At 32.6% G+C, this 22,355-nt stretch overlaps 1 protein-coding gene across 1 annotated transcript in view; it reads left to right on the plus strand.

Moving 5' to 3' along the window:
* LOC149491713 (pseudouridine-5'-phosphate glycosidase-like) overlaps nt 1–20,984 on the plus strand; it is a 42,451-nt gene extending 21,467 nt beyond the window's left edge. The window contains exons 2-13 of the mRNA XM_089717085.1: nt 13,259–13,351; nt 13,578–13,688; nt 13,954–14,036; nt 14,573–14,632; nt 14,735–14,795; nt 16,546–16,652; nt 16,735–16,812; nt 17,146–17,191; nt 17,757–17,877; nt 17,991–18,076; nt 19,891–19,974; nt 20,671–20,984. Of these exons, the coding sequence (XP_089573211.1) occupies nt 13,259–13,351; nt 13,578–13,688; nt 13,954–14,036; nt 14,573–14,632; nt 14,735–14,795; nt 16,546–16,652; nt 16,735–16,812; nt 17,146–17,191; nt 17,757–17,877; nt 17,991–18,076; nt 19,891–19,974; nt 20,671–20,690 (950 nt within the window). The 3' untranslated portion in view covers nt 20,691–20,984. The remainder of the gene's footprint in view (nt 1–13,258; nt 13,352–13,577; nt 13,689–13,953; nt 14,037–14,572; nt 14,633–14,734; nt 14,796–16,545; nt 16,653–16,734; nt 16,813–17,145; nt 17,192–17,756; nt 17,878–17,990; nt 18,077–19,890; nt 19,975–20,670) is intronic.
* Nucleotides 20,985–22,355: the final 1,371 nt, after the last annotated feature.

Below are 22,355 nucleotides of genomic sequence, written 5' to 3' on the forward strand. Positions count from 1 at the left end.
ATATTTGGTTTTCTACCTCTGTATAGCTCATATGGAGTCTTCTTGAGTTTAGATCTTACCAAAGCCCTGTTTAGAATGTAACAGGCAGTGTTAACTGCTTCTGCCCAGAAATACTTTGGTAGTTTAGAATCACTTAGCATGGTTTTGGCCATTTCTTGAAGTGTTCTATTCTTGCGTTCCACTACTCCATTTTGTTGAGGTGTTCCAGGTGCTGAGAAGTTATGGAAGATTCCTGACTCATTGCAAAAAGCATCGAATTTCTGATTTTCAAATTCTCCTCCATGATCACTTCTAATTGCCGAGATGTTGTATCCTTTCTCATTTTGTATTCTCTTGCAAAGATGAACAAACATGTCATATGACTCATCCTTATTTCTAAGGAAGAGTGTCCAGGTGAATCTAGAGTAGTCATCTACAATAACAAATGCATAGAATTTCCTCCAAGACTAGAAGGAGTAATTGGACCGAATAGATCAAGGTTGTAGCAATTCTAAAGGTCTAGGAAGTAGAAACCCATGCCCTTGGATTTAAAGATGCTCTGGTTTGTTTGCCCATTTGACAAGCATCACAAATGTGATCTTTTTCGAACTTGCAACTTTGGCAAACCTCGAACCAAATCTTTCTTAGGACATTTAGAAATAAGGTGCATGCTTGCATGTCCAAGTCTTCTATGCCATAACCAACTAGAATTATCAACAAAACTAAACATATATCCTGCTTATGCATATCAGAGAGATCTACCAGGTATATATTCCAAACCTTTTTTCCAACAAATAAGGTTTTATTATCATGCATGTTCTGAACTTCACAATAGAAGGTTCAAATATCACTCTTCTATTTTTATCACAAATCCTGACTAACACTTAACAAGTTATAATGTAATCCTTCTATAAGCATACATCTTCTATTGAAGGATTAAACCTACCGCACCAATACCAACGATTTTACCTTTTGCTTTGTCTCTAAAGCTTACTGTACCTCCCTTTTTCTTTTCTAATCTAGTGAACTTCTTTCTATCCACCAGTCATATGCCTAGAGTAAGCACTGTCCATGTACCACATTTTCTGTTTTCAGCTCACTCCTTAGGCACACCTGAAAAGATCAAGCAGATTTAGGTACCCAACTCATATTGGGTCCTGGAGGGTTAGTCGGTAACAGATGCATTTAGCTTACTATGATTTTTCTTTCTGTTGAAACTTTGATATTCTAAAGTCACAACATTAGAAACTGCATTTTTCTTATTAGAAACACAATTCAGTTTAGAAATGCTATCATAGCTAGACCTTGTCTTTCTTTAGAAAACGATTCTGAAATTGATTTTAGAATTCTAATCTCAGTTTTTAAATATTCATTTTCAGAATTCAAATTCTTACATTTTTTCTTAAGATGTGTTAGATTTTCAGAAAATCTATTATTACAATTTTTAAGATCTTTGATCTGTGATAAGATCTTTGCATGTAACTTCTTGATAAAAAGCATCTTTTAAATGATTACTTTCAGATTTTAATTTTCTGAAATCTTTCTTTAGAACTTTATGCTTTCTAACAAGCTTTTCAAACTCATTGCAAAGATTATTGTAAGTATCTAGAAGATCATTTTCTGATTCAGGTTCAGAAATACTTACAGTGCTTTCTTCATGCTTCTGGACCGTTGCATTTGTTTCATTGATTTCAGCTTTCTGTGTTGAAGTCAGAGTGTGATTTCTTTGGAGTCAGAATCGATAGTAGCCATTAACATATTAGCTATTTCTTCTTGATCACTGTGGCTTTCAGAATTAGAATTATCTGAATCACTCCAAGCAGCTACGAAAGCCTGCTTCAGCTTCTCTTTCGTTGACTTCTTTTTCAATTTAGGACAATTAGGCTTGATATGTCCGGGTTTGTTGCATTCATAACAAACCACTTCAGAAGGTTCTTTCTTAGGTAAGTTACCATTTTTGGGTGGAAAGTTCTTTTTGATAAACTTTTTCTGTGGCCTTCCACTCTTTCTATAGAACTTTTTGAATCTTTTAGCAACGTGCTAAATCATCACTATCAAGATCGAAGAACTTTCTTCACTAGAAACTACTTTCAAAGCCAGTCCTTTCTTTTTCTTATCTTCTATAGTCAAAGAAGATTTCATTTCTTCTGAAACAAGAGCTCCTATAAGATAATCATAAGTGACGGGAGTCTCTTTGTAATTCATGACAGTTCCTATAGAATCCCATTTTTTAGGTAGAATTCTAAGGATTTTCTTAACAAGCTCATCTTCTGAAATTTCCTTACCGAGAGTTCTCAAAGGATTAACTATATTAGTAAATCTAGAATTTAACTCTGCAATAGTTTCTCCTTCCTTCATACTAAACATTTCATATTCTCTCCAAAGGATATTTATTCTGGATTCCTTTACTCTATCTGTACCCTCATAGGTAACTTAAGTTTTTCCCAAACTTCTGTCGCAGATTTACATCCAGACACTTTGTTGTATTCTGTTGCATCTAAAGCACAATGAAGAATATTGATAGCTTTTGCATTTATAGCAATATCATTCCAATCAGCATCTGTATATTCTTCTTCTGTTTTTCTAATACTCTCATTCTACAATTTCATGGGAATACGAGGACCAGTAATAACATTCCTCCAGCAGTTTATATCAACTGATTTCATGAAATTTTCCATTCTAGTTTTCCAATAAGAGTAATTAGAACCATTGAACAAAGGAGGTCTAGAAACAGATTGACCTTCTAAAGAAGTAAGAGGAAGTGAGGTTGCCATGGGATCTTATCTCTTAAGCGTTAAGCTTCGGTAAGTCAAGAGCCAAGCTCTGATACCAGATTGTGGGTCCCGTATATGTATGGCACAACCCAAGAGGGGGGAATTGGGTTTTCTAAAATATAAATTTTAGATTTTAAAACAAATATAGAATTCTAAGTGCAGCGGAAAAATAAAGAACTTGTGAGAATAAATTATGGATTAGAACTTCCTCACAATGTTCTATTCAAAAATAGAAAGACTATGCAAAGTGCAGCTATTAATTAGAACTGCTTCACAATGTCTTATTCAATATTAGAACTGCTTTATGACGGAAAGCTATTGTATTAGAACTTCCTCATAAAGTTTAGAAAATCATATAAGACTGTGTGAGAGACAGTTATTGAAATTAGAACTGCTTCACAAAGCTTTAATCAGTTTAGAAAACTGATTAGAAACCCAAGTAGTGAAATATACTGTAAATAGAACGTTTAGAACTTGGTATATTCACTTATCAGAATTCCAGAGTTCTAATATTCAGAGAAGATAAGACTTATTTCAGTTTTAGAACATCAAACCATTAACAACTTTAGCATTTCTAAATATAAACAAAGTGTAGTAAAATAGTATCAAGCAAAACTTCAGAAATTAAAAAGATCAACACAGTGATTTATAGTGGTTCGGCACTAACTCGCCTACATCCACTCCCCAAGACTCATCTTGAGATCCTCAACTATGTTATCTCTTTTCAAGGGTAAGAGACAAACCAACAGTACAAGGCAATAGATCAACACCTAGATCTACCCTTTATCCCACTAGATTTTCCAAAGGTTCTAGTTAACCTCAACCCTTTCTGTTTTTGGCAGAGTACAAAACTCAATTCAAGACATTAGAATCTCTCTCACGGAGAAGGTTGCTTGATAACCTCTTTCACAATAGCTTCTCACCTAAGCTATTACACAATGTTTATCAAATAAAAACCTGTCTACTAAAGATTACAGAATCTAAATAGACAGACAGAAATGCAAATATAAGCACAGGAAAAACAGTTTTTCAGATTAGAAAATCGTTTAGAAACAAACTGTTTTTCAAAAGTAGTTATAAAAATTCTTTTCTCTTTAAAGATAAAAACGTAAGTATAAAGATGAAAAGAAAAAGGGGGTAGAGAGTAAGTTTTGAGAGATAAAGATGATCAATAGGTGAATACTCTTAAAACGAAAACTCTTTCTTCCACTTTCAAGAATGAAAACCTTTTTATAGAGAGGTTTGACTCTCGTTTTTAGAAAGTGGATATTTCTTTTTAAATCAGAATATTTGCTTTCCTTATTTAGAAGATACGAAAATCTTAGTTACCAAAAATGTTTTATCCTTTTGGTAAGAAAATAGAGACGATCTTCTTTCCTTAAATAAAGATTTTCGAAAGCATTTATTTGAAAATATTTTTCGAAAAGATTCTACTTACTAAAACGAAAAATAAATCTTCCTTCTTGTTTTAGGTAAGAAATAAATTAAAATTCTTAGATCTTCAAAGAGGATTTTTTCCGAAAAGATGCATAATTTATTACCAAAATCGTTAGAGACATAATCTCTTTAATTTTAGGTAATTGAACATTTCGATTTCTTTAAAGGAATTTCGAAAACAACTTTTTGACGAAAAGATTTATTTTGAAGAATCTATTTTCGAAAAATATTTTGATGAGAGAAAATTGTTTTTGCTTATAATGAATTTTCTCTCTATCCTACAATGATCCTAAATCTAACCACTAGGTCTTCGGATGTCTTCATACACTGGATTTAGGACTTGCCTTGTTCGTATTTACTTTCCATATGTATTCTGCATAAAATATTATTAGCACAAATAATATAATTTAAATTTATTTGTTTTGTTTTAATCATCAAATTTCGATATTAGAATTTGACCCTTGAGCCATCTTTCAGAAATGTGGTGCTCTGATTTGATATGCAACATTCGTGACAGTATGACAACCTTGACAAACTTCATGATTGGTGACACTTAGCATATCATACAACTTTTGCGCTGTTGTGTTTGGTGACTCTTCCATATTCTCCTAATGGAAATTGTGAACCCCTCCCCCGAAAACACAGGCATAAAAATGCATGTGACTAAGGGCAGAAATGCATGTGAAAGTATGAGTCGCCACCTTGTTTAATTATTTTAGGGTAAACTAGGAAAAAACCCTAAGTTGACTCCAATTTTAATTAACCTAATTACTAGATTAATTATCCCAATGTTTAAGGCATGGTCTACGAACCCGAGGTGGATCCCGAGACTATGTCATGCTGATGAACTAACCGATGAATGAAATGCTTTGCAGGGTGAATGAAGTAATTGGACCAATTGAAATGTTTACGTGATTTCGACTTGCCGCTCGGGGTTAAATCCCAAACGTGCCTACGTACTTCCGTTTGAATGGAAGATCAAAGTCCACGTAGTTCGATGGGCCTTTTTTTTAAAGGGCTTTGAATGGGTATGCTTAATGCATGAATGTGTGTATGCTTCGTGCATTTTGTTTAGGCATTTTGCCAAAAGGGTTGATTGATTTGTTGAGGCGTTTGTTGCCAAAAGGAGGTGTTTGATTGGGCTTATTGTTGCCAAAAGGAAGTGTTTGATTGGGCTTATTGTTGCCAAAAAGAAGTGTTTGATTGGGCTTATTGTTGCCAAAAATGGATTAAGGCTTTTAGCCAAAGAGTTTTGTGATTTAGGCAATTTGTTTGCCAAAAGATTGGTTTATTTAAAGGCTTTTAGCCAAAAATGTGTAGATTTGAAGGCTTCTAGCCAAGAGTGTTGATTTAGGCAATTTATTTGCCAAAAGATGTTGATTTAAGGCTTTTAGCCAAAAAGATTGATTTAGGCAATTTGTTGCCAAAAATTGATGTGATTTAGGCGATTATCGCCAAAATTGATTATTTGAAGGTTTTTAGTCAAAATGAGTTGATTTAGGCAATTTATTGCCAAAAATGTTGATTGGGCGATTGTCGCCAAAATGATTAATTTTAAGGCTTTTAGCCAAAAGATTGATTAATTCAAGGCATTTTTGCCAAAAATTGATTTAAGCGATTTGTCGCTAAAAAAAAAGGTTAATCTTACTTTATAGGCAATTTGTTTGCCAAAAGTGATTAATTGATTTGTAATATAGGCAATTTATTGCCAAGAAAAACGTGTTTAATTAAGGCTATTTAGCCACAATTATTGATTAATTGGACTTAAGCCGGACTGATTCGAAATAAAGGTGATTATACCATAGTCATTAATCGACTAGGCACTTTAGCCAATATTGTCGGATTTAGGCTTTTAATACCACGATCATTAATTAACCGGGCATTTAAGCTTAATCATATTTAACTAGGGCAGTTTGCTGCCAAAATGATTATGGTGGCGTGAATGCAGTTGTAGAATTAGGAGTAGAAGAGAAATATGCATGAAATGCTGAAATTAAATAGACAGGGTTTAATTATTACCTGAGTTAATTGGCGGCTGCTTCTTAGCTTCAGTTTGAAAATTCCAGGTTAAGCTCCTCGTTTGGGGAATATTAATTAATTTAGTTCAATTTAAGTGACCAAGTATCACAACGACACAATAATAAAAAGCCTATGCTAAATGCAAAAAAGCAGTAAAGAATCGCAAGGAGCGTAGGGGAGAAGGAGCGTCCGTCAACACAGACTGAGTCAGTAAAAACGGAGTGCCGGGGACGATATTATAGGCAAAATCGGACTGTTTCGGCGGCCTGGGCCGCCGTGTTCGGCGGCCTAGTCCGCCGGGTCTGGCGGCCGGAGCTGGACCGCCGTGGCCGGCGGCCTGAGCCGCCGGGTCCGGCGACCCAAGCCACCGGGGCCGGTGGGTTTGCTACTTTCTCGTTCCGGAGGCTTTTCCGAGAGTTCTGGACCTCCAAAAAATATTCCGGTACCAGTTTCGCGATCCTCGCGACGTCCCGGACGTTTTAAGTACCATATTGGCATACTTCCGGTAAATTTCCAAAATGGCCTCTGGTCCGGCCGGACTGTTTGCAGTCCGGGAAAACTTGCTTTTTGAGCCTCAAAATTTGAGTATTCACAGAAATCAGGACCAGCCACATCTCGAACCATATCTTGCGATTGCAATAGTAGATTTGAATGCAAATCTACGTCTTCACTCCGTGATGCATTGGACTGTCGACCCAAACTATTGCCAATCCGGGTTTCACCATGATACCCACTGATAATAGTTGTTTACAAACTCATATTTGCATAAATGGAGCTTCACTATTTTAACATCATAAAAAGCCCTATTTTTGCACTTTTTAAGATTGCATGGACACCTTATTTTCCCTTCATCTATACACCGTGGATTATTGATTGCAAACTAAATGAAGGACTCCAGACCCTCCAAGAAATCTTTCCTTAATAAACCATTCAATTCATACCTTTGGTACATCCACATACAATCAGCAGACATGTTGCCTGTTTAGTTATCAAAAGCTACTTTATTATTTTATTACGGTGACAAATGTGTATTATATATGAGTTAAAAATATTTGAGTGGGAACCTAGCACATTTAGAAATGCATTATAAGTACATAGTACGGACACATACAATAGTTTTCATAACCATCTAATGAAATTTTGGCAGCATCTCCCCCCATTCTCTAGGTCCACAAAGTGAAACAGAACCATTTCACTATGAACGCGGAGAACATAAAAATGGGAGATACTACTGAAATCAACCAAAAAATGATTAAGTAACTATTGTATATGTTCGTACATTTTGTACTTAAAGGACATTTCTAAACTGTCCAACTTGGACAATTTAATGTATTTTCTTCCATCCGGATTGACAAAGACATCAAATGTGCAACTAAGGTACTTATATTTACGTTAATTAGGTTGCTTATGGATCACTATGATATTTTCAAGGAAAAAATTCAGCAGCCAAACTAATAAATCCAAATTTTCAAAAAAAAAAAAAAACACTCCTATAAATCAATATCCACATCAATGGCCACTACTAAGCCTCCAATCATCACATTCCAGATACAAATGAAAAGAAAAACTTCTATAAAATAACATTCACATCAATGGCCACTACTAGCCCTCCAATCAACACATTTCATACACAATAAAAAGAAACACTTCTATAAAACAACATCCACATCCACATCCATGTTAATTTTTAAGTTTATGCTTTGAATTCTTATGTTTGTTATGATTATGCTAGGTTTTATGCTTTCCGAAATCAAAAGCTAGAATTAGTACAATACTTACGTTATAATAAAATATAGCTTAAGATAAAATTTTTTATCACTATTCTAATTAAGTTTATGTGATCATTAAGTTTTATTCATTAGATTAGAATTATTAAGTTTATGCTTTCTCTAATTTATTTTTTATTACTTTCCTAATTTCTTTCCTATTTTTTATTACTACATAATGTGAGAAAGAGAAAGAAAATGAGTATCGGATTTGTGAGATTTCACAAATTTGGTGAGATGCTTAAATCTGCAAATTTTAAACGAATCTTTTTTAGCAAATTAAGTAGAATATTAATTAACTAAAATTCAGAAAGCAATTATAAAGGTAATGTAATTAACAAACTAACATTAACAAAAAAAACTAACCAAATTAACAAAGTAAACTAATTAAAAAAACTGACCTAATTAACAAAGTAACATTGAAAACTAATTAATTAACAAACTAACTATCCTAAAAACCATTTTTATTAACAAATACATTAACAAATTAACTAAACATCCAAAATTCATTTTCATTAACAAACAAATTAGCAAACCATTTTATTAACAAACTCAAATTAAAGTAGAAATTTAACAAAAAGAAAAATTTTCATCAATATTTTTATATTGAAATTGAAACAAAACTCAAATTTGCAACCTAATAGCTAAAAAATAACAAACAATGAAATATTAAACCCCAAAATACACAATCAAATGCAAAGTCAGAACTTTTAACTACAAAAAAGAACCAACAAAACCACAAAAACAACATAAACATATCAATTTTACAAACAAAACAAGAACCAAACAAAAAACAGACCAAAAACATACAAAAACCCAAATAAAGCAAACAACTAACTAAAACTAAGAACAACAAACAACTAACTAAAACTACAAACAACTAACTTAAACTACAAAGAAAATCGACTAAAATGAAATGCAAACACAAAATTAAAAAAAAATTAAAACACAACAATAAAAATTATAGCTACTAAGTACGAAAAAAATAAATATTAAATTACTTACCTGCAGTGCTGCTCGACGGCAGGGAGACCAGCGGCGCTCTTCACCGGTGCTGGAGTGAGACAGAGGGTGGGAGACAGAGAGGGAGACAGGAGACAGAGAGGGAGAGAGGAGTGAGACTCGCGCGAGAGAGGAAGCGACTAAATCGCCCTAAAAAATTAGCGACCCACATATCGGTCGCTATTTTAATTGACGTGGTGAATAAATTCTGTCGCTATGTTATCAAATCGGTCTCTGATCAGTCACTAAAAAATTTGGAATATTGGTCATCGCAGCTATTGCCACATGGTCACTAATAATTCCCGCCAAATATGTGGCGCCAAATATAGCGACGAATTTTCATATGTCGCTATTCCATCGCTATTCTATCACTGATTAGTCGCTGATCGGTAGCTCTGGTTGTCGTCAATTATTTGTACTAAAAAGAGCGATGGCTAAAGAGGCCGTTACTATAGTGGTTGCTAATTTTGTCGCTAATATTCTCTGATTCGGTTAGTAATAGTACACAAGTTTCATATTAAATTTCTCTCGTTTCGGTCATTAATCTGTCGCTAAATAGCGACAGTTTCATGTCAGTCACGAAATGCAGTTGCTAAAATGCGGTTTTTTAGTAGTGGCTAGTGGAGTTGCCAGACTGAAGACACGTCATTTAGAGATAGGGGAAAACAGGCTTAGATTTATTTTTTACAAAAAATTAGTTTTCTTTTTATTAAACCCTTGAACATCTTTAGGTACGACCTTATTTTGAAAAAGGGATTTTTAGAAAACGGTTCTTACTTTGGTAAGAATCTTATTTTTGGAGTCGCCACCCTCTTTAGGGAAAATACTCGAATTGTCTATTTCTTTAGAAATGGTCAATCCGGTTTTAACTAGAGACTAGGTAAGGAAGTTTGGTACGGTCATGGGAAGGTGTTAGGTACCTAGACTGCCCAGTTAGAAATTGGCCTCCTTTTATTTGTCCGATCATTCACAATTCCAATACTATGACTAACTTTTAGTTGAGATGAAAACTATGTTTTAATGCATTTTTAGAAAATATGGCAATCATGAATAATAACAATTATACAAAGCGTAGGTTAAAGTCATCCAAAGAAAGAGGGAGAAGAATAGAGTTACAACTAATAATCTAGTTTTACATTCTACCCTTTATCCCTATAAAATTTTCCAAACCGATAAATAATTACACATTTGCAATTAATAGGGTCCATTATAGACCCTTTACATAATGCCCAATATTAAAAAAAGCTAGGAACCATCCATAAAGAAATAAGCAATAGGAAATCATAAATCATACATACACAGAATATCAATGAACAAATGAAAACATAAAGGTTAAAATGAATGTTAGCAACATCAATAATTAATGGTTAGCACATTAAGCAAAGAGCAACATAATAATAAAGTGCATAAATGTAAATAGGTTAGAATTTAAATTCAAGAAATTTAAATGGTAGAAAAGTAAAGGACATAAAGATAAAAGCATTTATTTTCAACTTAAAACACAAGATTTGAGTTTAAAAAATTGATGTTCATGATGAAGGATGAATAACTATGAATCACTACCCATTTCTTGTTCTTTATTTGCTATTTCGGCCAAAATGAGTCATTTATGCGATAAAAAGCAAGAATGCTTAGTGCTTAACTCGAATGGATCCTGTAATCATAGATATTTTATTAGTATAAAGTTTCTAAGTTTCTAAAATGAAGGTCCGTGCACCTTTAGAAGTGGCGTGCGACACACGTAGTGGCGTGCAGATATGTCCCTTATCAGAAATCTCAGAACAACTTTAAATCATTATTGGACTGGCCAGTAGTAGCATGTGCCATACGTAGTGGCATGACGCCATGGACTAGTGGTGTGCACCACTACTTGCACAGTCAGATGTGTTTGGTTGATCATGGGTTCCGTCATAACCAATGTAAAGTAGGTGTTTTAAAACACAAGAAAGAGAAAAAGATGAAGAAAAGAGGTTAGGACTCTCAAAGGTTACCTTGTTTGGAGAAAATCAAAGATTTGGGTGAGAAAATGAACGAAGAACACCCAATGAGAGTGTTTGTGGGTATTTGATCACAAAGTATAGGGAAGCTTAATCAAAACTAATGAATAATCATCAAGATTCAAGCTATAATCATAAGTTGTATCTTGAAATAAGATGAGAAGAAAAAAATGCAATAATTTCTCCCTTGTGATAAAAAAACCCTCCCTTGATCTCTTAAATCCTTAGCCTATTTATAGTTAAATAGGTAGATGAGGGTGGCCTTTATTTAGGGATTAAGTGGCATGGGCCACTGGTGGGCCCTACACGGTCGGACCCATTTTTATTAAATCGGTTTGGATGGAATACAAATGAGACAATGCATCGGGACGCATCCCGAGAGAACCCTTGGCGCTTCCCAAGCCCAGTTTTGATGTGAAATCCTTAGAAATTGAAAAAATAAAAATGGTCAAAGGTTTCATTTTTCTTAGACATGGACCATTGGTCCAAGAATGAAGCAATCAGACATCCTGATTTCATTTTATGGCAAAAAAAGGTTATCATCATTTAGGCCTTTTGTTAAGGCAAAATTGAGCGTTTACAATTACTGTGTCCCCCAAAATAATGGAATTTCAAAATCTAGTCGATTATCCATTTACAAAATCGTAATTTCCTTGAAGTGCTTAAAGAACCATAAACACCATAACAAGAACTCTAATTTCTTTAACAACAATGACCCACATATAGTTGCAACTCTATTAATGGATTCAAATTTTCCTTAAATGGTAAGCTTTTAATTTAGAGCTACACTTGTAGAGAGAGAGAGAGAGAATCAAAGTGATATAAATGGGATTATAATCGTTGGAAGTCCAATGTAGGCAACACCAAGGCCTTTCACTCTCCCTCGAGCATTTGGCGCTCATGCGTGCTTTGCCAATATAGCAAGATGTATAGTTCACATTGAAAAAACTTCAGGGGTAGCAAATTTAAAGGTGCTACATGGTTAAAAATGTTAACTTCAAAGATAAATTTATGCATTAGGTCTAATATAAAAGTAAGCAAGCAAAGGAAATTTCCATTCAAAAATTGAAATGAATTATTTATCATTAAAAGTTAGTCAGGTAATTTATATAATTATTTTATGAAAATTTCAAATGTTTAAAGATTTTTCATGGAAAATATATTGCAGCACGTTTATGTACAAGCTAAACATAGGTGAAACTATAGCTTTTTCATAACTTTTTTTAAAAATAAATGTAAAATAATCAATATTTAAATTCTATATAAATAAATTGTTTAATTAATGTCTTATTGCATTATGTATATATAAATTTTTTGGATTGTGCCCGGAGTAAATCAATAAAAATTAATTTAAAAATTTTGAACAATTATTTAAAATCATGTGTATTTTATATAATTATTTGTAATAATCCATTTGTTATATTCATATACTATTAACCCTTATCAATGAGGAAGTTTTTTTTTTTTTTCTTTTAAACTGTAAAATCAAATTAAATTGAACCAAATCGCCACTAAAATTTGATTTAATTATAATTTTTGATAGTATGATTTGGTTTAATTTTTTTTTTTCAAACCATTAATTTAGATTTAGATCTTATTTGAAATAAATGAATTCGGTAAAAATTTATGGAATTATTTGATAATCTAAATTTTGTATTGATACAAAAAATTGAAGCTTTAAATATACAAATTTAATTCTATGAAATTAACTATAATGAAACCAAATTTTATTAGAAAAGATGATATTTTCAAATGAATTCCACAAACTAATACAAAACCTTATGACAAAATCAATAATTCTCTCATCCTTCTACATTATTATTCTAATCTAGAAAATAAAATCAAATGAATTTCAGCTTTGAGTTTATTCTAAACATTCAAAATTTATTTATCATGACTCATTTATAAATAAATTTTACATTTTGAATTCATCTGTAAGAAAAGGTATTAATTGATGATTACTTTCAAACGATCAACCAGCAGGGTTTAGAATACGGTACATTAGAAGGCAATTCGTTTCATCAGCGAACTAATTTTTCATGCACTAAATTACTCTGGCATACTCAAACTGCGACCTTTACCGAAGAGAGTTTTCGAGTGTTTGTGCTGTTGAAATTACAGTTCCAAAATGACGACGTCTTCAGCTATGTCAAGATTATCCCATCTCAAGGACATCTGAGCCCTACAGACTCAAACTCTAAGGCAATTCTGTCCCCCCTTTCTCTCTATATAGTTTAAGGTTTTAAGAATGATGTTCTAATTAATCTGATTTTTGGTTTTGTAGATTGGAAGATTGGTGAAGTTATCTCCAGAGGTTCTCGAGCTTTGTCATCTGGTCAACCTGTTGTTGCCGTAGAATCCACTATTATATCCCATGGTAAACCCCAATTCAGTACTCTGTTCTCACTCTTTGTTTTTGTTTTGGCTCTGTTTTTCAATTGGAATGTTAATGAACTCTGAAGCCTATTTTAGAATTCTAGGGCTTAAATTTTCTATGCAGACTATGGTTGTTAATGAAAGCTTTGGTAATTTGTATTGATTAGGCTAACTTTATAAGTTTCAATTTAAGTTTGGATATTGCACATTTCGTTACTTATGTTCAGGGATGCCATATCCTCAAAATTTGGAGACAGCAAGAGAGGTGGAGGCAATTGTGAGAAAGAATGGAGCAGTTCCTGCTACTATTGCAATTTTAGATGGCATACCATGCATAGGTTTGAATCTAAAACTCTTATATTTTACAATTGCAATTAGATTGTCTCAATTCCTCTTATTATGTATATTTTCTCTGTGTCCTGCCCCAACCCAAAAAAAAAAAAAAAAAAAAAAAAGAAAAAAAAAGGAACAAAACTTGCATGAATAATGAAGACAAATTGAATAAATCGGTACTTCTCCTGCCACTACAACAAATGTAACCTTTTTTGGTATATTCTACATTTTTTTATGTAAATATTTAATATTCGTAAGCTATTTATTTAGGTTTAAGCATAGAAGAGCTGGAGAGACTTGCTACTCTGGGAAGTAAAGCACGAAAGACTGCAAGGAGGGACATTGTGCATGTTGTAAGTAGCTTTATTATCATTTCTTTCCAAAAACTAAAAGAATGAGTAATCGCATTTAATAGATTTGATTTGATGGCATATAGTTGAAAACTTTGACCCAGTATAACATGTAAGAATGAAATTAGACCCGTTCATTGAAAATTTATGAAGTTATTCCTGAAATTTTTGTTACTAAACTTCTAAGAGAGAGGGCCATGAAAAATTGACCTAAAATTAGCTATAACTGACTGTGATTGTGATCAATAGTTTCTGAAGTCATTCTAGGAGCAGTTTAAAAGTACCCATGATGTGTCTAAACGTGATTAGTCATTTCTAAACTTGTGGCTTCTAAAACTGAACATGGATGATTCACTAATAATTTTATACCTAGATTTACCATTGGTTTTATTTATTTATTTAATTTTTTGAAAATGATAATCATTATTGTATATCAATAAATTTGTGGACCAGTGAAATTCCTTTAAACATTGCTGTAATTTTAATTTTCCTGTTAACTTTTGCAGCTAACGTTACATTCTTGCTTATGCTTTTTCTAGGTGACCACCAGAGGGAATGGTGCAACTACTGTTTCTGCAACCATGTATTTTGCTTCAATGGTTCTCAGTCATAAACAATTTACACCCTTTTTTTTAGTATTCCTTTTCTAGTATCGCCTATATGTAGGTTTCACTAAGATTTGTTTATGAAAAATCTTTCAGGTTGGTATTTCTGTGTTTGTTACTGGAGGAACTGGAGGAGTACATAGACATGGCGAGCATAGTACGTTTCTGTTCCATCTAATGTTATACCACAGAAATAATGTTATACCACAGAAATGTGTTTATTATGTCTTTGATTGATCCGGATCCATTTTAATGATTTGGCATGGGGTATAGAAGAAGAGTTATTCATTATGTATATATAAAAAGACTGAAAGCTGATATCTGCCATTATTTTATGTTGCAACTAGCAAAACAATAGCGTATCTGTCTGTCTCTGTGTGTATACATGTGCGGATGTTCATTTATATTTAGAATTTCTTGAATCTCCGATGAAGTTGGTGCAGTGTTGTTGAGTTTGTCACAATTTGGCTATAGAATAGTTTTTGATTTGCTTAATAAGTAGGAGATGAAATCTAATTAAAAACAGAGTTAGCAATCATAAAATTGCTACACAATGCTGCAGGATTGTTCTTGCGAGATTTGGAATATTTTATCTTTCTAATGATTAACAGGTTAAACATATCAAGAAAAATTGCAAGGTAGCAACAAATGTGCTTTTTTTTTTGGCAAGTGATGAGGTAATTTTATGGATACAAAGATTGAGATGGGATAAGGAGAAAACATAAAATGATCACTAAATATTACTATTAGCTATTGAGAATTTTTTATAGTTGTAGACTGAAGTTTGGGTAAATGCAGAGATATGAAAATAAAAGAATGAAAAACTTTTAAAATATAAGAACATTTTTTTTTTCAAAAAAAAAAAAAAAAAAGTTAGTTGTCAAATATAGAAGTTCTTATATTTTCAAGAATATAAGTCCGTTGTAAATTAATAATGAAAATAGAAGTTGAAACCTTGGCATCTACTTTTTTTTTTTTTAATTTTTCGATCTACCTAAAAAAATCTTTGATTCTAATAAGTTATCTCAGCTATTTTTATCTATATGTAATTTATATTTTAAGAGCTTGTTCAGCTTATTTTTATTTTTATTTTTATTTTAATTTAATTAATATTGATTTTGAATTGAGATTTCATTTAAATTCTATCTTAATCTTATTTGAATTATTAAATTCTTGTTATCTATTTTCAAACTTAATATAAGTTCATTTGTTTTTTTTGTGATTTTTTATTGCAAGATATAAAGCTGATGAAAAAGGTGTCTTGGCTTGTAACATGCAAGCTTGTCCACCCTTGAATATTGAACCAATAGTAAATTTTCCGTGTTTTTTCCTGAGGTGCAAATTGTTGAGAATTGATAAAATTTATGGTGTTTAAATGTTTTTATCCATGATAGAATAGGTGGTTGGATGCTGATGAATTGTCGGTTTAGCAAGGTAGTAACTAGTAGGAAAAGGCATAATTTATTAGGCGATAAAGAAGATGAAAAATACATGAATGAACTATTGATGATCAGTTAAAAAGAAAGGTTTGGTTTGCTGATGGATGAAAATATATGGGTTGCCTAGATGATGGAGAAATGGAGAGAGTATTGTTGTGCTAGAAGTAAAAATAATTTAGTTTCAAGGGGAAAACGGTCAAAATATTATTCCTAGAACAGTAACATAGGACCCAGTTTGGTATATATAATATTATCACTGATAAAAAGCAGCAAGTTGTTCATTACATAACATAATAAAGGTATGAGGCTGCAATTATTTTCAGTATGATATTAGAGACAAATGTATTAGTAACCTACTGATTATCTTTTGAATTGTTTTCTTTTGAAATTAACATTGAATATAGAAACATATTATTATTCAACATTTGCTGATTGTTGAAATTGGACTTTTTTTCCATGCATTGGCAGCAATGGATATATCATCTGATCTTACTGAGCTTGGCAGGACTCCAGTTGCTGTTATCTCTGCTGGAGTAAAATCTATATTAGATATTCCCAGGACCCTTGAATATTTGGTACATATAACATTTATGTCTCTAAATATTGTTGTCAGCTATTCAGCCTTTGATGATAAATCTCATACCTGTTTCATCACAGGAAACTCAAGGTGTTTGTGTTGCTGCTTATAAGACCGACGAGTTCCCTGCTTTTTTCACGGAAACAAGTGGCTGTAAGGTACCAATAATCAAAGCTTTTTCTCTCTGAAGATGGACTTTAGTTACAGTTAGGACTTGGACTTTTCCTGTAAAGAAGTATGTTGACATAGTCTCAGGGATAATGGAAGTTATATTATAGTTATCTCAGGGATAATGGAAGTTATATTATAGTTATTATTTACTAAAGGAATCCAAGCATGAAAATTAAATCTTAAAAACTTGTGCTGCATGCAAAAGAAGTGTAAAGCCATTCACATCTATTAATTTGTGCGAGTATTTATATGTAAAATTATTTGTTTAAAATTCAATTTCTTCCAATAAATTTGCTGTTTGATTTGTGGCTCTAATCTAGGCTCCTTGTCGGGTGGACACTCCAGAGGACTGTGCTCGGCTGATAGGTTAGTGAAGAAGTCTGTTTATTTAACCTTTATCTCCTCCCTTTCTAGTTTTGGGGTGGGGGTGGATCCCATTTTGCTAAATTTTGGCATTTTGGTCAATTGAGTTCTTTTACTTTAGTTTGGATCAATTAAACTCTTTAATTCTTATTTTTAGTCAGTCGAGTACCCAGCCAGATACGTGACAGCACATGATAGTGGTGGATGTTAGGTCTTCTTTAAACAATCATGTTTTCATGGCTGAGATAAGCATACATGGGAATGATAAAAGTGTAAAATTTCTGCTATTAATTTCTTAATAATAACATCTGTGTCGTCTTTAAGCTGACAGCTACAAGTGGGTCCCATCTTTTTCTCCCCCTGATAAGAAACCTCTACTCCAATACTACTAATGGTTTTGCCTAGCGTCACCTGGCCAGGGACTCAATTGACTAAATATGAGAGCTTGGTGGTTTAATCAATTCAAATTAAGAGAACTCAATTGATTAGTGTCAAAGTTCATGTGGCCAAATTTCCCTAGTCAGAATCAAATTAATTTTATTTTTTTTTTTGTTTTGTTTAACTGCAGATGTTAATACGAAACTTAAGCTAGGGACTGGAATTCTGATTGCTGTTCCCATCCCAAAAGAACACTCAGCTTCTGGAAACTTGATTGAGTCTGCCATACAAATTGCCATCACTGAAGCCAGGTTGAAAGTGTCTTTGGCTCATTAAATATCTACGTGCTATGTTCATTGTCTAATAATATTGTCTTTGTAATAAATTTGGCTTTAATTTGCATAAAATTGGACTGGATCTTCAGGGAAAAGAAGATAACTGGCAATGCTGAAACCCCTTTCTTGCTTGCTAGAGTGAATGAAATTACTGGAGGTGCCTCACTGGCTGCAAGTATCCTTTCTTTTATTCTTAACTCAATATCTTTCTTTTGAAATTCAGTTTCATGGGGACATCAGATGGCTTAGTGAGGATGGTTAAAACAGGTCATTTTGGGGTTTAGTAAAGGGCTAGAGTGCCCATGTATGTAGGAGAAACAATTAGGGAATGTATGGAAATAGGTTAAAGAAGCAAAGAGAACACAAAAGTAGGGTTATGGGACTGTTTATGGAGGAATTGAGGGGCTGTGAGCAGTAATGAGTGGTAGAATAAAGGGGTAATTTTTAGGCTTCACACTTAAAGTGTTCTTGGATCACACCCAATTTATCCATAGGCATCACGTGTTGAGTTGAATTTCATCACACAACTCGAAATAGCATATAAAGCTGATTTTTTTTTGTTTACCGAATAACACAGCCTATTCACTGCCCCAGATATTTCATAGACTTCAGTTAGTACTAATCCTTTGAAAAGCATTTTATAACAACTCTAGGCCACTTTCATTACATTGAATGGAACGGAGAATACAATGCCAATTCCGCATTGTATTATATTGTTCACTGGCATAAGTGAGGTTGGGGAATAGGAATAAAAATGGAAAAATAACAGGAAAAGGAATAGTCTTCTTTTTTCTTTTTTTTTTTTTTTAAATTTCAAATATGTCCTTATTTTGGCCTTTTTAGTAATTTCTCATACCTCCTTAAAATATATATATAACCAAACAAAGAAACGGTTTGAAAAATTATATTCCATGTTGCCTACCGAACATAGGAATTGGAATTCCTATTCCCATTCTATTCTTTATCATATTCCTTATTTTATTCTATTCTATTCCATTAAGCCTTTAAGAAAATGACCTAAAGTCTAATCCTATAAGGATATGGACTTGAAAACAAATAAAAAGGAATAATAGTTATCCCAACCAACAGGATTCAAAATTAAGACTTAAAATAAATATAAAGAAAGACTCTTGAATAGAAGGCCATATTTCCCAATAGAGCTGGAAATTACAAAATTACCCTTGATTCTTAAATTACTTGACCATCAACTTATTTATGAAAATATACACTTAAACTAAACTCTGAATATCTATGAAGTAGTTCATATTAAATCCTATAAAGCTTATATTAACGGCCTGTTTGGTTTAGTTGTTCATATTAGCTGATAGCTGGTGGCTGATAGCAGTCAGCTGATGAATATTGATTTTTGGTAAAATTTTGATAGCGGTTGCTGTTAAAATAATAATATGACCATTAAGGTTATAATTATTTGCATATATTATGATGTATAATGTGTGTGTGTACATATATGAATTAAATTTTTTAAAATATTATTTAATAGGAAATTATTATTTTTAAAGAGCTATAAGTAAAATTATCATGAAAAATATTAATTTAAAAAATATAATTTTATTAAGAATTATTTTTATGAGATTAATAAAAAAGTCTAAAATGTAATTATAAATACAAATCAGCTATCAGTTAATATGAAAAAACTCTAAAATGTAATTGATGAAATTAGCACCTCATTAAAATCTTTACAAAACACCTATAACTTACTTAGATATAAATCGGCTGAACCAAGTGCTCTCTAAATCTGAACCATAATTCTTAGCTTTGAGTCTTTGAATTTGGATCTTTGTGGCTTTCTACTCTCCATCACATGGTCCTTTTATTTTGTGTCCACGGGAAATAAAGATGAGTTTTAAATGTGATAATTAAAACAATTTGTTTATTTTGCAAATGAAATTATTTTTGATAAGGTTTATAACGGTACTATTCATTGTGTAATTGATTTAGAAATTTAATTTTTTTTTAACTAACTGTTAGACATTGCACTCGTGAAAAATAATGCTCTTCATGGTGCGAAGATTGCGGTAGCCCTTGCTCAGCTTAGAGAACATTCTAATAAAGGTACTTGTGTTTTGCCGATTGACTTATTTCCGGATAGCAATTATTGGCAAATGGATTGTCTTTCAATATGAGAAATCATTGTGCTTTCTTGTACCATTTTTGGCATAATAACAATTACGAAAATGTATAGCAGCTAAGTTGAAAGGGCAAAGAAAATTTGTCGATTATGTTTGTTGGCTATGATGGCATCTACATGGACTAGGTGTAACTGTTTGCCTTAGTGCCTGTTACATTTTTGAAGGAATAAAACGTGGCACTAAATAATAAGTACAGGAGCATATGATTATTGCAGTGTGTTATTTATTGAACACATCAGAAACTTAGGTTCATCTAAATAAGTATCTCATTTGCAAACTAGCTCAGGTTTTCCTATTTTCTATCATTTTGCATATTGTTTTCATGTAGCTATTTTATTCCATGTCTAAATTAATGACAGACTTATTTTGTATTTATCATTTTTAAAGAGGATAATATGTTGCACAGAAATGGAAACGAGGAAATGTGGAAACCTGGAAACGATATGGGGAAACAACATTTAAAATATAATTTTACACGGAAAAACAAATTTTAGATGGGAAACAGACATGCAAAAAAGTTTCTGAAACACAGAAACGTCCATGACTTGAAATTTCCGTGCATCATAGGAGGATATCAGTGTTTATGATAAAAATTAAATTCATGTCAAATTTTGTGCAGGAGATTCTGAGTTGGTGTGAGAGACTTCGAATTGGATTTCATCTGGCAAGCTGGACTCATCTTAATAACACCAGCCCCCACTTCTCTGTCTTGCCTATAAATTCAAAGACTGATATTGAAAATCCAAGGCCTTGGGTATTTATTTGAGTTGGAGGTCGCACACTCAAAAGGTAGTTTCACTTCGTCAATTTTTTTTTTCCCAACTACATCAAGCACAATTTGGTTGTGATATACTGATAATACTTATTGCTCAACTCTTTTAGAAATTTGAGAGCCAAACAAAATTTTTAGAAATTTCTAACCCTTTTAAATAACTCTGATAAGCTTTGTTTGAAGCAATCTCCGAACTTTATTATTATTTTTTTATGATTATTCGTTTGCAGAACATGAACTTAGGACTCGTCTTGGCATAATTTCAATTACTGATTGAGGGTATAGAAATTTGATATGAAAATAATTTAACCTATTTAACATAATTAACTCTTTTTTTTTTTTTTTTTTTTTTTGGTGAATCAAAAAGAATACTGCATTAAGTTTGATAAAATGAACGCAAGCAAGAGGGAATAGAATCCCATACAACAAGACTAGTACTTGTTGGGATTATAACTGATTCCGAGTGGGATCTACGGAAAAATGCTTCAATAATTACGTATTGGATATTAACCATCGAATTCACCAGAAATAATAACCACGATAAAAATTAAATAATTACCGTAAATGCCAGATGAAAAATAAAGACACCGAGATTTACGTGGTTCACCCTTCAACTGTTATGGGCTACGTCAACGGGACAAAACCTCCGAATAATTCTTCTACTAAAAAATAGTAGGTACAAAAGAGATTACAAAAATAGTGGTACTCTAAGTGTTTCTCAAAAACACCACAAATTATAATCCTCACTATTTTCTCTCTTTCCCAATTTTAGGAATCCTTTCCCAAAATTCTTTACACTTAATTGTGTATTTCTAATCTTTTGCTTTTGTACATTTAAATGCACTTCGTCTGCCTCCTTTTATAGGCAGTTCTGTGAATGAGTCGTGTATAACTCATTCACGTCTTTATACTTTGTCAAAGAAGATTATCCATTGGCGTATTGTACCCAATGTCTGCTTTTTCAATTTGTCCCACTGCTTTTGTTTCATTTCTTCTGGCTTTGCATTGTCATCTTCAATTGGATCGTACAGATCTTTGCAATTGAGGAAGTCCTCCATTCTGGATTTCCACATTGAATAATTCGAATCAATCAATTTGATCATTGCCCCATCGTTAGCCATGTCGAATTCTGAATCTGACAAAAATTTTACTGTTCAGAATTCGACATGGCTAACGATGGGGCAATGATCAAATTGACGGATTCGAATTATTCAATGTGGAAATCCAGAATGGAGGACTTCCTCAATTGCAAAGATCTATACGATCCAATTGAAGGTGACAGTGCAAAGCCAGAAGAAATGAAACAAAGGCAGTGGGACAAATTAAAAAAGCAGACATTGGGTACAATACGCCAATGGATAGATGCTAGCCTATACAACCATGTGAGAAATGAAAAAGATCCCCAAGTTCTCTGGAAGAAATTAGAGAATATGTACGAGGCTACGAATGCTCAAGGAAAAGTCTTCATGATTCGTAAAGTCATGAACTTGAAGCTGTCAGAGGGACGATCAATTACACAACACTTGAACGAT

This window comes from Jatropha curcas, unplaced genomic scaffold (assembly GCF_041381405.1).
Source record: "Jatropha curcas cultivar XTBG-Jc1 unplaced genomic scaffold, XTBG_Jcur_1.0 HiC_scaffold_813_pilon, whole genome shotgun sequence".
Classification (NCBI taxonomy): domain Eukaryota; kingdom Viridiplantae; phylum Streptophyta; class Magnoliopsida; order Malpighiales; family Euphorbiaceae; genus Jatropha; species Jatropha curcas.